Source organism: Quercus lobata, chromosome 8, assembly GCF_001633185.2.
Source record: "Quercus lobata isolate SW786 chromosome 8, ValleyOak3.0 Primary Assembly, whole genome shotgun sequence".
Taxonomy (NCBI): Eukaryota; Viridiplantae; Streptophyta; class Magnoliopsida; order Fagales; family Fagaceae; genus Quercus; species Quercus lobata.
The window spans coordinates 817,793-833,927 of NC_044911.1; the positions used below are offsets into that span (position 1 = coordinate 817,793).

The following is a 16,135-nucleotide window of genomic DNA, read 5'->3' on the forward strand; positions in this document are numbered from 1 at the left end:
ATTAGAAGTTAAGAACTTAGTGAGAAATTATAGCGTTGAGCAAGGATTTTGCTCATACTTCTAAACAGCAAAACGTGGTCCGAATCGTAAGCTTTTGTGTGCAAATCTATTCTGAAAATTTTCTAAGTGTTGTAAGGTCGTCCAGCTGCTTCCATGATGGATGACCTTCCTACCCATGGATGAGCTCCCCACGGTGGATTGGCCTTCCTATGTTGAGTTAACTTTCTTGGTTCTGGACGACTCTATGGACGAATTGGAGATGGTCCAATTTTTAGTTCACCATAAAAAATAAAGAATACTTTTTATCTAGATTTTATTTTAATCATTTTAATATTAAATTTATAATAAAATATAGTTTTGTGTCTAAGCACTATTCAGTTCCAACCTCATATATCTAGATTAGTAAAGAAAATCCCCTCAATAGTTAGAAACTACTTCTACGACAAGAAAAATTTATAAGATGTGAATTAAGGAAATTGGGTTTCGAAGAATTCAGCAACAGTGTGAAAAAAATATCATAAATATTATACAACAAAATGAATATTATGTATGGATCTTTATAAAAACACATAAAAATAATTTTCAAATGAAATTATAATGTATTTGCCCATGGCACGGGACATTGTCTAGTTGTGAAAGAGTGACATATTTTTATTTCACTAGACTTATTTAAAAAAGAAAAGAAAAGAAAAAGAAAGTAAATCTAGTTGTTAAAGAGTACATAAATATCATCCCATCATTAGTAATGCGATCATAAACACCAACCCAATAGCAGCAAAAGTACAAAAACACAGTATCATCCCGTCTTTCGTATTAATACGATAATTTTTCTCCTTTGCATGGGGTGCTGCCACCTCCTTCTCTAAACTATCTATCTTCTCTCTAAGCAAAGGCAGCAATTCTCTACCACGTGCACATGGAGGAGGGTCAAGCCCAACAAAGTATCCACAAGTATCATCAACCTGCAGCCAAAAAGAGATTAAACATAATTAATACTTAAATAACAGAGAGGCAGAGAGATATTATTTTCAGATTCAATAAGTTTGGACACAATAAATTCCACAAATTGTTAAATTTGTATATTATGATTAGTGCTAATAAAAATAGCGTCATGTTGTTCTAATAACAACTTGACACAGACCGTTATGAAAAAGATGATAGAAAATGCTTTTAGATTAGCACAATACCCCATATTTTTCACACGCCCAAAACCTCCTCCCTATGTTTTCACCAGTTCATGATGTTTTCACTGGTGCCCTTTTTCCACAATGACAAAACTGCATCCAAGGACTTCCAAGTGCATGTGATGAAGTTGAAGAAGACATGGTTGAGGCCTGGTGGTGCTGATGCAGTATATCCATATAATCTGAAGTAAATGGCACAAAGAAATGCTATTATAGCCCTTGGAAAGAGGTGGAATAAACCGACCGAGCTTGTTTCGTTCCAGTGCTTAAGATACGCACTTGTGATATATTACTGTTAATGAAATGGTTTACGCTTCAAAATTGTTCTCTAATTTCTTCTTTTGGAGGCTTTATGATGTAAGTTATTTTTTATTCTTTTGCCAATAATTGTGGTACGTCATTCTATAAGTACTAGCATGCAATTACGTACCTCATTTTATAATTAAATTCTTCCATATTAGAATAATGATTAAATAATTTTAGAAGAATATAAAAGAATGAGAGAAAATTAATTTGGCAGGTAAATGCACCAAAATTGCCAATTGCCTGTGACTTTAGTTCCTATACCATGCTATGATTCTCTCATCATCGCATGGATCTTGAAAACTATGAAAAAAGAAAGGAGTATTGAATTTGCCACTAATTGGAATTTTGACAGTACTGTGAAAGGAAACATATAGAAAAATGAGAAGTTGTGACCCTTGAATCTTTGTTCTTTCAATGCACTTTATGATAGTCACCATATTAATTGAAAATAAAACAAAAGAACTAAAGAAGGGTTAATTAAAGGGTGAACTGAAACCAAACCAGTTCTCTGGAGAGGATGCTCAGCTGGTTGAGTTTGAAAAAATGGGGTTTGATCATCTGCAACTTCTTCTCCCATGGTCTCCAAAAAAGATTTAAGTTCTCACTTTTTTTTTGAAGAACCAATCTGGCAGAAATTAAATTTATAGCTGAAATTTGTAAATTAAAGATGATAGATTTTCCAGAGATACAAGTCGATGGGGGAAAAAGAAGAAGATAAAGTCAAAGTTCAGTTTGGTGTGTAGAAGAGTTTATATAACTTTCTGTTAACACGTTTGGAAGATTATTCAAAGTTGTGTGTGATGGTAAGTAAGGAATGCACATCTTCTGTCTCAAAGTCCCACTCAATCTTGCTCAAAAAAAAAAAAAAAAAAAAAAAAAAGTTTCTTTCAGTCCATGCTCCACCATTCTACAGGTTATATGTGTCTACTTATAAGTTAGCTTCCTAATGTAAACGTTAGTCGAGAATAGATGTTCCAGTTAAAACCTTTTTTTATTTTTTTATTTTTTATTTTTTATTTTTATTTTATTTTTATTTTTTATTTTTTTAGAGTTTTTACTTTTGACGTTTGCTCTTAATAATAACTCTTTATCATCAAATCAAAACACTAATCGATTTTTAATATATCTTTACTAATCGATTTTTAATATAGGTAAAGATTGAATCGCAGATATCTTATTCAACCATCAGAGATTTAAAAATGATAAAAAAATATATATTATTAGAATTCAGAAGACATCACATGGCTCTTTTTTCTTTATTTTTATTTTTGTTTTCTTCAGCCCTTAGGTGTGATTGTGAATGTCTGAACACATGCAAAGACATTTCACACCTCTTTCACTTTTCTTTCAGTTCCAGCGGCTTGGTTCTACCATGAACCTGGATATTTGTAAGATTTAAAACTTTTTACTTTTATTTTTATTTTTTATGTTTTATTTATTTTATACAAAATAAAAATTATACTCTAACCTAATCTAATAAGTGTATATGTATGTGAAACTTTCTTTTAGAAACTTGATTTCCGACCATCGTGCTAAGGGTGCGTGGTGGTGTAAGACTTAAAACTTAAAAAGATGTTAACGTATTAAGAATAGAAAAGAATAAATAGATGCGTGTTATCCATTGAGTAGTGGAGCGTGCATGAACTGGGACAAGAACTTTGAGATAGAGGGTGCGCATTCGAAGCAACTAATTAATTTTCTATTCTTTTATTTCATGCCCCTAATGCATGCAAAACAAAGATGACATAAAAAAAAAATAATAAAAAAAAAAATGATGATTTTGCTTTTTGAATAACCTTCAAATTTTCAATAAGAAAAAAAATTAGCCTATAAAAAAAAAAAAAAAAAAAAAAAAAAAACAAATTAGAAATGAAAACTTAAAATGGAAAAGTCCATTCACATATATTTTAACAAAACGCATGAAGTTATTGTGCGCTTTACTAGTCAATTTTGAATATGCTATTGAATTTGACATTTCTTTCTTATTTGAGTTTTGCTCTTACTTTTCTAGTCCACAAATGTGGGTTAAGAATAATAATAGGTTCTGTTTTATTTTGGGGTCAAGATTAATGTTTGCTAATGCATGATTGAGAAAAGAACCATACAGTTGTTACTGGATGATTTGATCTTAGATAGTTGATTTGGTGCAATTATGGAAATCAAAATGTCAGTCTCCCCTCCCTCCAGTAGGAATCTCATAGAAAAAGGTTTCTTACTCTTTTGGAAACGCAAAAATATAATCAAAATGTTACTGTCTACTTAATTTTTAATTGTAAAATCTGAAAATATTTATATTTGCAGTAATCATTAAGATGTTATAATTCTAGATATTGATTTGTGGTTAAAAGAATACGCCAACTTGCTTATCATTAGGCCGCTGGTGCAGCCCTCCAATGGCCATGATAAGTTACTACTTCCTTGCTTTCGTTAAGGTTGGACATAGGCCCAAGTTAGGCCATTAGGCCCATTACGCTGAAGCACATTTTTTTTTTCTAACATTACTTGTTTAGTTAATTTTTTTTACCCTTTGATTGAAATGCTCAGGCGTTCTATTTGGTAGAGAATATCTGACCAAAGTTTGAGCGGACCGGTCAATTAGACTTTTGTTATTTATTTTTAGCAAAAATATCAATTTGGTTCATACATTTTGGTAACAGTAAATTTGGTTTCTGTTATTTTAAACTTGCGGTCAATTCAATTCTTACTGTTAATTCACTAGGGACAAGAATTAATGGTAATGATCAAATTGATTACAGTAGTTTCAAATTGTTCTGAAACAACATTCTAGACTTGGCTCTTTAGCTTCAAATATTGTTCTGATCAGAGTGCTTAGGGGCTTAGGGAGAAATGGTTCGAGCAGCGTAGTTAGTAGTATATTATAATTATCTCTAAAAAAAAAGGGTTGGTGATAATTAGGTTAAGATTCTCTCTTTGTAGCACACAAAAATAACTCTCTAAAATATCTTCTGTGTCGTGCTATAATATGACCTTTTATTCGCTTGCATGTAGGGAACGAAAAACCAAGACAACATTGACTTAAACAAAACATGTCAGATTTAGCTTTCCTGTTTTTTGATCGATCAAGCCATATCAAGAATTTTCTTTTGATTGATTGAGCTGTGATTAAAATTTAAAAGGTCGTTGAAGACTCTTGTTTGATCAATTGAGAGTCAGGGCAGTCAAAATTTTTAAATTTTGTCTTCTTTGACATAAATCTTGAACATTACAACTTGAAATCTTAACTTTCCACTTTGTCACCAAAATTAGTGTGCCTTTTATTGCTTTTACTATTATTGTTTTAGAATTGGTGATTGATTACTGTGGTTGAATTACTTATTGGAATACACATAAATTATGCAATTAATACCAACTAATACATTGCATAAATAATTTGGGGTCTAAGATTTTCCTAAAATGTTTTCCATGGTTTATATAAAATAAGTCAAAATGGTGAAAAGCATTTTCTATGAGAAGTGGGAGTGGTTTTCTACAATTTCCTTATGGCCTCCCCCATTCATTTCTTCTTGCTCCTAAAACCATCATTGTGACGTCCAAAATCCAATACCCGGATTTGTGACCATGACCGGCATGCTAATATCAACCTTAAACTTGATATTAACTAGAACCAACTAAACTTTTTACAAAAGCTTCCCGCTTTCTTTTGATTCTTGTTTCTTTACTTCTTGATATAACTTTTCACTTGATATTCAGAGCATTTATATTGTACTTCAAGAATAACATAATCCACCAGTCATTCAATTTCCACACTTTCACATAATACATCTCTTAATACTTTAAGATACACAATACTACAAAGCTAAACATCGAATTGCTAATTTGGGATCTCTACTTTTAAAACTAAAACCAGCTCCTTCCAAAACTCGACTAAGGCTCCTTCTGCTTCAAAATAAAACCTGTTAACTGAAAGAGTGGAAGTGGTGAGCTACACAGCTCAATAAGGGTAAGATATATAAGAATTTAATAAGAATGCATGTAAATCAAATCATTTCATTTTATAAATATTTAGATAGGAGAATATCTTTTCATGCATAGTATTTTATACTATTCATAATAATAACTTATACGTTCTTCATAGGAAAATAATTGTTCTAATTTTTCTTATTAGAATAATATTACCAAAACCTTTTGGATTGAACTTCTTTCATTTCTTACAAAGTCACCAAATATAATATTGATTATTTAAAATCATATACATACATACATATATATATATATATATATATTCTCATTACAAAATAATCATTTTAACTTAAATCAGATAATTGGTAACTTTGTTTTAAACTAAAAACATCTTAAAGAATAATAAAACTTTTCTTCATAAACTTCTGCTCGTAAAATATTATAATTTTCATAGTCATAAAACTTAACGTTTCATAAAGAACAGATATCTGATAACTTTTTAACATAAACTTGTACTTTCATTAGAAACTTTATCTTTATAGAACACTAAAACTTTTTCATCAGATTCTTTATCTTTAAAGCATAATAGAACTTCAGAAATTTTTATCTTTGAAGAACAACTTTTCTTTTCATCATAAAATTCCTTTCATGAGAGCTTTTAATTTTTCATAATGCATTTAAATAATTCATTCTCTCATGATTAATAAAATAACATAGCTGAAAATAACATATTGGCTAGTCCATATCTAATAAATCTGTACTTGGTGCATGTCCATGATAGAGAAGGCCTCATCACATTTGGGTGCCCTCATGTGCATGATATTGTCCTCTTTGGGAGGCCTGATGGCACATCCCTTCAAAGTTTTGTTCCTTCCCACCGTCCGTACACTTTGGGGAGGACGTCTTGTACAAATTAGAGTTACGGGCACTCCTATTTTCTCCAACTTTAAATGGCCAAACAGGTAATATTTTCCATGGAAAGCCAGTAATTTAACCCCTACTGGCCGAGTTCATATCACCAGAGGATATAACCTGAAAACATTTCATACTTATACTTCATACTGAAATTCATAGTTTGCATAACATTTCACAATAGCATTTCTATTATTTTCTTTAAATATCATGTTCATGGAATTAATAATAGCATCAATATGCTTAAATTTCATTCACTTATATATCAGAAAACTCTGAATTATGATGGTTCCTTTAATAACATTTCTACAAATTCCAATTTCTTTGAGTCGTTAGTCAACAATAGGTGCACTTATACCAACCCAAAGACCAAATCTTGGTTTTTGGTCTAAATGGGTGCAAATTGACCAAATGTGACTAGTTAGCTAATATTAGTTAATGAAAGATCCCAAAAGATTTTTGGTTATTTGACTAAAATGAGTGGTGTACGTACAAACATATCATTCTTATGGAAGATAGTGAAAAGGTCTACAAATTTTGTGCGGAAATGAGGCGCAAAATCTCGGTGGTGAAAAAGTTTACCATCACAAAAACCTCCACCCCACCAGAAAGGATAAGCTCAGTTCCTCATGGCAAGTTAGGACCCTACAAACTGACTGCGTGCCCATTTGGTAGTGTGTTTTCAACCTGCACTTTTTCATAGTACAACTTTTTATAATTTCACTTTTCCAGGTACAGTTTTTTCAAACAATCCCATTTTCAAAAAGCTGAAAAATAAGTTGTACCACGTGTTTTGCTTAGATTCATCAACTGGATTTATACAATTCCGTTATTTATCATAAAAAAAAAAAAAGGATTCATCAACTGGATTTGTTTGAGGGAAGCGGATTGAGGAGGAGCCAAAACCCTCTTGGTTTGCCTAGTCCTACAATTCTTCTAGAGTTCTGGTATAACTATGCTGGATCTTTTTAAACATTCAAACCTCTTTGTTTAATATATCAATAACATTCAAACTATTTGCCTTTTAGCTCTCATTCAGGGATGGGACATCAGATTGAATGGTTTAAATGGAATTTTATTGCCAATTCTTTTATATATATATATATATATATATATATATATTTTTTTTTTTTTCCTTTTGATATATTAGTTCCTTAACAGCATTAGGGTGTTTTTTTTTCCTCCAGTTGGTTACCTGAGCATGTTACATTACTGGCTCGTTTTGCCGGGGAGCCAACGCCTGTAAAATCTACAGTTACAAAAGCAGTTGCAGAGTTCCGGCGGACCCATGCAGATACATGGAATGTTCAGAAAAATTCATTTACTGAAGAGCAACTTGAGGTAGCTTTGCAGAAATATTACTTCTCCAAGAACTCTAGTCTTGTGTAATAAAAAAAAAAAAAAATAATAATAATGCCTTTTTCTAGTATTTTATCATGATTTATGAAATGAGCTTTATTTACATGTCAATCATTATAAGTGCTGTAAGATGTTTATTTTTAATCCTTGGAAGTAGGATTCCTGCCTTCTTCGCACTCCTGTTCTGTAACTTTTCTTAAACTATTGGGTTCATTAGATCATCAGATGGCAAATCCCATAAGACACAGTCTGAACTGAAAATGCTGGACCCATTTCTGATTTCTTTCCCACCCACAGAATCCTCCCCATTTTCTTCCTCAAGTTTTTCATGCAACTGTACTTGCTGGTCCCCTGCTGTGCATGTGCTTCCTGTACACATACTCTGGCTCCATGGTGATCTGTCCCCGTCATTGCCAAACGATGACGGGCCATACTGATATCCAGTCATAGATGCAGGGAAAGCACTGCAGGCTCCTGCAAAATTCGCAGATGTCGCTCCAGTACTGTCCCAAGGCTTGTTTGATGGTAGCACCTCAGGTTCTTGGATAGCCCTTGATAGGCCAAGCTTGATCTTCTCAATGGTATCATCTTTTTCGTCTTGATTACTGTTAATATAAGTGGCAGTGGTGTTCCCTAGTGCTGCATTGGGTTGTTGGATCTGGAAGTCAATGCGCTTCTTAGTAAGGAGATGGAGCATTTCATCTTTGAAGCAGCCAAGGGCTGCTTCTGCAAGGTGAGCCACCTGTGGGGGTGCCAGTGTGGTTGCAATTTCAGCCATTAGGTGGGAGAAGGGCTTGTGGGTCACAGGATCAATTCCCATGCCTGATAGCTTCTTTTTCAGTTTGGTGTTCCAGTGATTTTTAACGTCATTGTCTGTGCGGCCAGGCAGCTGAGCTGCAATTAGTGACCATCTGGATGCCCATGTAGGAAATAATTACTTAGTACCCAAAATATTGAGCCAAAAAAATAGGAATAGAACTGCTTGTTTAAACTAACAAAACGATGGACTTTTGAGGATAAATATAAGATAAAAATTGAGGTAAATTAGAATGAGACTATTAATCATTCATGGCACACTTGGTGTTCTGTTTAATCTCTTATAGTGTTTGTTAGTTCGCAAAAGAATATTGATATTCCAGTTTGAGCAAAGAGCAACATGAAGTGGTGTACCTGTTACCAACAACAGAATGAAGCTTCACTATAGTTTGCTCTTCTGCATCAGAGAACTGGCCATGCTTAAGATCAGGACGCAGGTAATTAGTCCACCTTAGCCTGCAACTCTTGCCGCATCTTTGAAGACCTTGTATATGAAATATAGAAGTAGCCTTAGTTATTTTGCAAATACATTTATGAGAGAGAGAGAGAGAGAGAGAGAGAGAGAGAGAGAGAGCACAAACCAGCATTCTTGGGGATGAGGCGCCAGTTACGGGTGCCGTGTTGGGCAATGTAGGAAGAGAGCTTGTTGTCTTCTTCAGGAGTCCACTGTCCCCTTTTCACGTTGTCCTTCTCACAACATGGAATCCTACCCATCTTTGGTGTTTTATTTATTTATTTATTTATTTATTTATTTTTATTTTTTATTTTTTTATTTTTTTATTTTTTAACTCTCCTCCCTAATAAAAGCAAATGTGGGGTGCAAGAAATGTTTTTAATGCAATTAAATTAAAAAAGGAAGGCTAGAGTAAGAGACACAAGTAAAAGAGAATTCTCTTCTGCCTCTCTCTACTTAAGCCCTTTTATAATCTTTTAAAAAAAATATATGTTTTCAAGAAAAAGAAAGGAGCTGAAATAATATTTTTGGTTGGTTAGATATCTAATATGTGAGACCAAAGTAGGTTTTCTTATATATAGGAAATGGGGTTGCAATTGCATGGTGGTGTTAATTTGTGAAGGTAAAAAAGAGACATCAAAGGTGCATGATTTTATTAAAGAATTCAACGCTATTGTGCGTGTGAGAGACGGGCCGGTAGCTCACCCATAAGACACCCGGTCAACCCTTACTCTCTCTCTTGTTGACTCTCTAACTTTGTTTTGGGTTTATACAAAAAATAAAAAGAAGAAAAATATATTATTTTATTGGGTGGCTTTCTGCTTGACTCACACACAAATCCACCTTAAAAGGTTGAACCGAGTCACCCTTCGAAGGTTGCAAAAGCTTAGGTTGATGTTGCACGTGGGGTTCAGTGGGTCTCATTTTGTGAACCCATATTTCATGTAACTAACACATTCCCTCAAGATTGGCTGGTGGCGGCTTAACTGTTATTTACCGTTATAGTGTCCGTACAAAACTGATACACGTGTGGCCTTGCTGGATAGAATTGGCCCTATCATATGATATAACACATCATTGTACAGATGTTGAGGAGTTTGTATTCTTGTACATCAATTTTAATGCACTCTCTGTCTCACAACAAAGTGGCTTTCACCCAAAAAGTCTATGACTACCATAGATGTTGAGAGTGTTTTCAGTTTTGGATCTGGATCACAGTGTCTCATAAATTGCCAGTGCATAATTTTGGGCAAACTTGAAATTGTGTGAATGGTTTGACCCAAGTAAGGGGGGCAAATTATGACCCAATTATCAACCCTGTTGATTGTTGAACCAACCCAATGTGTAGGTTCAATTGTTTGTCAGCTTATAAAAAATTTCGTTGTTTCTAAAATTGCTTGCATTAAATTGGGCCATTTCTTTTTTTGATCCATAAATTGGGCCATTACCTGCAAAGAGTCACTTCAACAAATTGAATAAAGAATAAGTTCTTCTAATTCATATATATTTAAAAACAGCAATTTACAATGTCATGTTCCCTATAATCCTGACAATGTATTAGGCTTCTCATTAAAACTTAGAGATGCCTACATCATAAACAATAATTAAGTCTGATATTTTTTGTACTTTCGTGAATCAATAACAATTTTTCTGCACAATTTTTGGGCCATCATCATCATTCTGCATAAAATCATTAGATATATTTATATCCTCCTTTTCCTTTATGAAAGGACTCAAGTGCAGTTTCTCAGCTCAATTCTGCAGTTATAAGTCCTTCAATTGAACCAATCAAGGAAAATAATGCCACAAGCAAGCAAAACATGCTGAAAGTTCGAAGCAGGATCCACTTAGTTGTCCAAGCTTCAATATTCATCTGCTTAAAGTACATCTCCACTGGAAAATATATCGACAAGGGCCAGAAGTTCAAGCCTCCTATCACTCCCAAAACCTGGTTGAAGTAGGGAAACAACATTGCAACTGCAGTTGTCGACACAACATAAATGCTTCGGAAACACAACCTGAGAAGGTTTAGTCTTATCGCTGGGAGCAATGGCAATTTTAAAGTGTAGTTATCATTTACAAATCCACTGCTTGGAAACTTGTCAGCAGACCATCTTTCAACATTTGCAAACAATGGCTGACTGTAAACCTGCCAACATAAACACATGTAAAAGCATAATAAATAGATATAGACTAGCATTCTAGTACTAAAACTATGTTATACCAAAGCAATATTCTGTGTTGCCTATTTTATATATATAGTCCTGTGCTGCACTTTGCACTACTTCTAATGGTAAAGAAATAGCTACCATAATCTTGGCCACTGAGAGAAACATAACAAAGGTCTAGCAGAGATTTAAGATGCCAACAAGAACTGGAAGATTTAAGTATGATAAATTTAGCATATAATAGGGTTACCTGATATCCTCCAAGTAGATGAAGCACGATGCAAGCATTAGCAAAATCAATGAGCCAGTATGGTTCATAGAATCCAAACCCTGTCAAGAGGTTACCTGGGGTATCATCCCCGAAGGCTGCATATCCAAAGCCTCCACAGCTGAGGTAGAAGAGGGTTGTAACTACACTTGCTATTGTTGAGGCCTTCTTCATGGTCTGTTTTTCTGGTGGAGGTGACTTCAAAGTATCCTTCATGTTTTACAAAATGCATCATTTATATCAACCTCTTTAACTCTTTCAAGCACCTGTATCGTTAAATATGTAGACCTAAAGGGTATCAAACCTGTATCTCAATCACAATGAGAGAGTATGGATAGGCAAATGCAATGTCTCCAGTAGCTTGAGCTACCAACCATATTTTATCTGCTGCACTAGAAGTTGAAATTCCTCCAATGCTGCCCTTAACATATCCATCTCCTGCAATATTTATGACAAGAAAATTATTAGCTTTTGGAAGAAAAGTTAAAATACAGAAAGAAGGAAGAAAAAAAAAAAAAATCACCACTAACGTAATAAGTTTATAATCTCTTGAAATTTTCTTTTTTCTTTGGGAAAAATACAGAAAACTCCTTTGTAGTTTGCTTGTAAAACACGGAACCCCCTTGAGGTTTGAGTGGTATTATTTTGTGTAAACCGTTAATTGTATAACACTTCTAATTCCCTTGGGGTTTTTGATTTTAATACTAAACCCTCTTGTGATATTGTTTTATGTGAAAATGTAGTTCTAAAAATGGACACATATTATCACATGAGCAGTTCACCATTTATTTTTACGGATATTTAATGGTTCACACATGAAACAATACCACGGGGACTTAAGTGTCACACTCAAAACTTCGGGAGTATTATGTGTTTTACAAAGAAACCACATGGGGTTTTGTGTACTTCTACCATTTTCTTTTTCAATGTATAAGCCTATGGCTTGAGCTAGCATACCTACAACTTTTGCGAAGCCAAGTCCCAATCCAATGAAAGAATAAGTGAAGGACATGATTGCAGCAAGAATAGATAGCCAGTCCATATTGTGAAAGTCTGGTGTCTGAGATAGTACAATTTGGACAACTCCAAAAAGTAACATATAAGAGGTATCTCCAAAACTACATGCGGCCTCGTGCCCTTCTTTGTCGTAACAGTTTGATTTCTGGATTGCTCTGCATCCATAGGGAGAAAAATAGTGCTGAATGGAAAATGTTTGACCATGTAAAATCATAGAAGTGCCAATTCTGTTATTTTTTTGGTGACACTAACAACAATACTAATACAAAACCAATATTTTTTGTTTTCCCTATATAGTCCCCTCTAGAATTTAATTGACCCAAATTACAAAATTTGGCAACAAAAACTCTTATAATGCATCTCTAAAATAATAAATGGCAACAATTCTTGAAAAGCTGAAGTTGAAACCAAAATCACTCCACTATAGAATCATGTTGGTTGTGAGACGAGGAGCATATAACAAACCTCATGCTGATAGCAGATGTAATTGTATAGGCAATGCCTGTCCCAAATAAGCTTAAGTGCACAAAGAAGCCACACACCCATGCATTCCTTTTTCCTGCAATCCATTATAAGCATTAGCTATAATCCAACTTAGTTATTTTACATCAAATGAAGAAAGAAAACTTTTTTTTTTTTTTTCCTGAAAAGATGATTAGGCATTTTCTTCAAAACAAGCTGATGGTCTACCACGTAAGTTTACTAAAGTTATAATAAATTGCTACTTAGCGTTTGGTTCTTTATTATGATAGCCCCACAACCTTTACCATCTATGAAAAGGTCAATATCACACTTACGAGTTATTAGGAAGTGACTTGCATGACACAATCAAAATAGTGACAGCCTGATATAAACACACACACACCACACCATAGGACCCACTACATGAGACTTGAACATAATGATTTCACAAAGTTAATGGCTCCTAGATTTTTCTTTGTTGAAGAGATCCACACGTTTTTGCATTATATTATAATCAAGCCCCTCTTTCTTTTTTCAACTTATATATATATATACACACACACACGCGTTTTCTTTTTCATGCACAACTAACATTGAATTCGGTAGGTGAGGTATCTAAAATGACATACTTTGTACAATAGAATAGACAGCATAATTCAAATCCTCTTAGAAGGGTAGATGGACTCCCTCCATTCCCTAACAACACAATCTTGAATTCTTGCTTTCAATTTTTCTGTTGGTTAGTTGTACCCTCTCTATTGGTCCAACTTCTCTTCAAATATTGGCACAAAGAAACATGAATCACTTGTTTTCTGTTGTGCTCTTAATGATCCAATGAATATCTTGTCATATAAAAAAAAAAAGTTGTGGCTTCCATATGAAAATTCCGACTCAAACTATATTAAATGATGTTATTTACTTATATAAGATATTTGGTTAAAGCTAATTAACTAATGAATCTTTTACTTTATCAGAAAAAAAAAATGTCATTTGATGGGTATTACTACTATCAAATTCAATCATGGGAAATCAAAAGTAAAGTAGCTAGCTGCTTATGTTACCTAAATTCATGTCAACAGCTTCAAAATAGGACCGATTTCTACCGGGACCATATTCAGGATCAGGAGATCGATAGCAGTTGCAGAGCAGGAATGTAGCAACAACAGTGACTGCAGCAAAGAATAACATGGCCAAAGGACCTGCAATCCACCCAAGCTGTGCCATACTCCATGCTAGTGATAGCGCTCCTGATCCTATCACCGCAGTTATTATATGTGCTATTGCTGTCCATAGATTCCCTTCAAAATTCAAATATTCAATATTAAAAAAAAAAAAAAAATCACCCTTCAAGAAAAAAATGAACTTTAATATTGAAAAAAATATAATACTCCTAATAATAAAGAAAAATAACTCATTCTATTAGAATACTGGAAAATAATGCAACTATGCACCCATACTTTATTCTAATTGTTTAGAGAATATGGCAAGTAAGAGCATTCGCAGCAGTGGTACTATATAAGTATAATGGTATTTTTTTAGTTCTTTTATCACAAAAAACACCATGCAACAGTGGATGTGCACTGTAGCTTACAGGTTTAAAAAAAAAAAAAAAACCTTTTTTATTACAATTCTCTCTCCTCTCCAATTAAATATACACTTCCTATTCTCTCTCTCTCTCCGACTTCTCTCTTTCTTCTTTATTCCTCAAATTTTTTTCTTTCTTCCTCAAATTTTTTTTTTCTCTCTATCTCGCCGGCCAGCTCCCTCATCTCCCTCATCCCTCAGCTTGCCGGCCAACTCCCTCATCGCTGATCTGTTTCGCCAACCCAGCTCGCCGACCCATCCTAAGCCCCATCGCCCACATTGATTCTGACTACGATTCCGACGAGGAAGCCCTCGAAGCCGCAAACACTGAAACTCCGATGAAGACAACTCCTCCATTTGCACCTTCACCACAGCTCGCCTCGATGCCGCCAACGCGGGTGGAGGCTCAGGTTCAGCTTAGCTCGGAACACTAAGATCAAGACGGAGAATCTGAGCTCCTCTGCCACGGTTAAGATCAAGAATCTGGGTCCCACAACTCAGGCCGGGAGCTCGGTGCCTGGAATCGTTGTTTAGAAGTGATTGATTCAATGAATTGAGAATAGAAATGGTGTTTGTGGAATTTGTGAATGTGGTTGTGGTTTTGTTTTTTTTTTCCTATGTTGTGTTGTGGTTGCCAAAGTAGAATGGTGGTTGTGGTCAGTGGTGGTGGTGGTGGTGGTGGTTGTGGGTGTGGCTGATGGTAGAGGCCATTGTGGATGGTGCTGTGGAGGTTTTTTTTGGTAGTGGGATATATTATTTTATTGTAGTGGTTATATTATTTTATTGGGATGTTTATATTATTTTATTGGGTTGAAAGTTAAAATAGATCTACTGCTGCAACATGTGTAGAGGTAAAATAGATAAAGTGACTTTTTGTGTAGCTAAAAAGCTAAAAATATAAATCCACTACTGTGGATGCTCTAAGATACAACAACATCGATGAAGCCTTACTCCCAAAATTTCGAGGTTGGGATTGGCTATGGGTCCTTAATAGACTAGGTCAGAGTCGGTCACATCTAGTTAAGATGCAACAGAGGTGCCTAGTTTTTGTGAAATTTGTGCCCATCTAATTCTCAATTTCTCTTATTCAATGGAACATGAAAACTACGTTGGCACATTAGAAACTGTACAGGAAAAAAAAAAAAAATTTGCAACTCCTGGGAATTCTGATAAATCCTAAAAAGCAGAAAACAGAGAAGTTAAGGCCCTTGAACCTTTATTCTTTCAAAACTATTTCTAATCACCACCATAGAAAATAAAACAAATCAAAGAAGGGTGAACTGAAAAGTGAAAGCAAACCAGTTCTCTTGAGAGGACGCTCAGCTGCGTTAGTTTGCAACAAAGGGGTCTGAATCTGATTATCTGTATCTTCTTCTCCCATGGCCTTTAAACAACAAATGCTCACTTTTGTGAGGAACCCACCAGAAAAGCAATTTCATTTATAGCTGAAATTTGGAAAGATGATAAAACTGCCAGAGTGATAGATTATGTGGGAAGCAAAGAAATAAAAAAAGAAAGAAAGTCAAATTACAGTTCCGTGTTCTAAAGAGTGTACAACTTTCTAATGTACTTTCTGGGAGATTATTCTAAGGTAGTGTCAAACGGTCAATAATTGTAATGTATAATGTTAACTTGGCCACCCGAAACCTGGCATTAACTGATTTCAATCAGAACAGACTGAAAC

The 16,135-nt window shown here is 34.3% G+C and overlaps 2 protein-coding genes across 2 annotated transcripts; both read right to left on the reverse strand.

The window, feature by feature from the left end:
- Positions 1-7,509: 7,509 nt before the first annotated feature.
- LOC115957370 (transcription factor MYB80-like) lies at positions 7,510-9,454 on the reverse strand. The gene is made up of 3 exons (XM_031075597.1): positions 9,080-9,454; positions 8,853-8,982; positions 7,510-8,593 (listed from the first exon to the last, which is right to left on the reverse strand). The coding sequence occupies exons 1-3, from the start codon at positions 9,210-9,212 to the stop codon at positions 7,879-7,881; spliced, it is 978 nt and encodes a 325-aa protein (XP_030931457.1). The 5' UTR covers positions 9,213-9,454; the 3' UTR covers positions 7,510-7,878.
- A 1,018-nt stretch (positions 9,455-10,472) lies between these two features.
- On the reverse strand, positions 10,473-16,082 carry LOC115955057 (probable amino acid permease 7). Its single transcript, XM_031073098.1, has 7 exons — positions 15,751-16,082; positions 13,929-14,165; positions 12,871-12,964; positions 12,346-12,560; positions 11,693-11,826; positions 11,371-11,598; positions 10,473-11,101 (listed from the first exon to the last, which is right to left on the reverse strand). The coding sequence occupies exons 1-7, from the start codon at positions 15,830-15,832 to the stop codon at positions 10,700-10,702; spliced, it is 1,392 nt and encodes a 463-aa protein (XP_030928958.1). The 5' UTR covers positions 15,833-16,082; the 3' UTR covers positions 10,473-10,699.
- Positions 16,083-16,135: the final 53 nt, after the last annotated feature.

Excerpts from the sequence above, each read along its gene's own strand:
- LOC115955057 (XM_031073098.1), bottom strand. The coding sequence starts at position 15,832 with ATGGGAGAAGAAGATACAGATAATCAGATTCAGACCCCTTTGTTGCAA. Across the intron at positions 12,561-12,870 it reads ACATCTGCTATCAGCATGAG|AGCAATCCAGAAATCAAACT; the intron begins GTTTGTTATATG and ends CTATGGATGCAG. Across the intron at positions 11,599-11,692 it reads TCATTGTGATTGAGATACAG|GATACTTTGAAGTCACCTCC; the intron begins GTTTGATACCCT and ends TAAAACATGAAG.
- LOC115957370 (XM_031075597.1), bottom strand. The coding sequence starts at position 9,212 with ATGGGTAGGATTCCATGTTGTGAGAAGGACAACGTGAAAAGGGGACAG. Across the intron at positions 8,983-9,079 it reads CCTCATCCCCAAGAATGCTG|GTCTTCAAAGATGCGGCAAG; the intron begins GTTTGTGCTCTC and ends TTCATATACAAG. Across the intron at positions 8,594-8,852 it reads CATTCTGTTGTTGGTAACAG|ATGGTCACTAATTGCAGCTC; the intron begins GTACACCACTTC and ends ATGGGCATCCAG.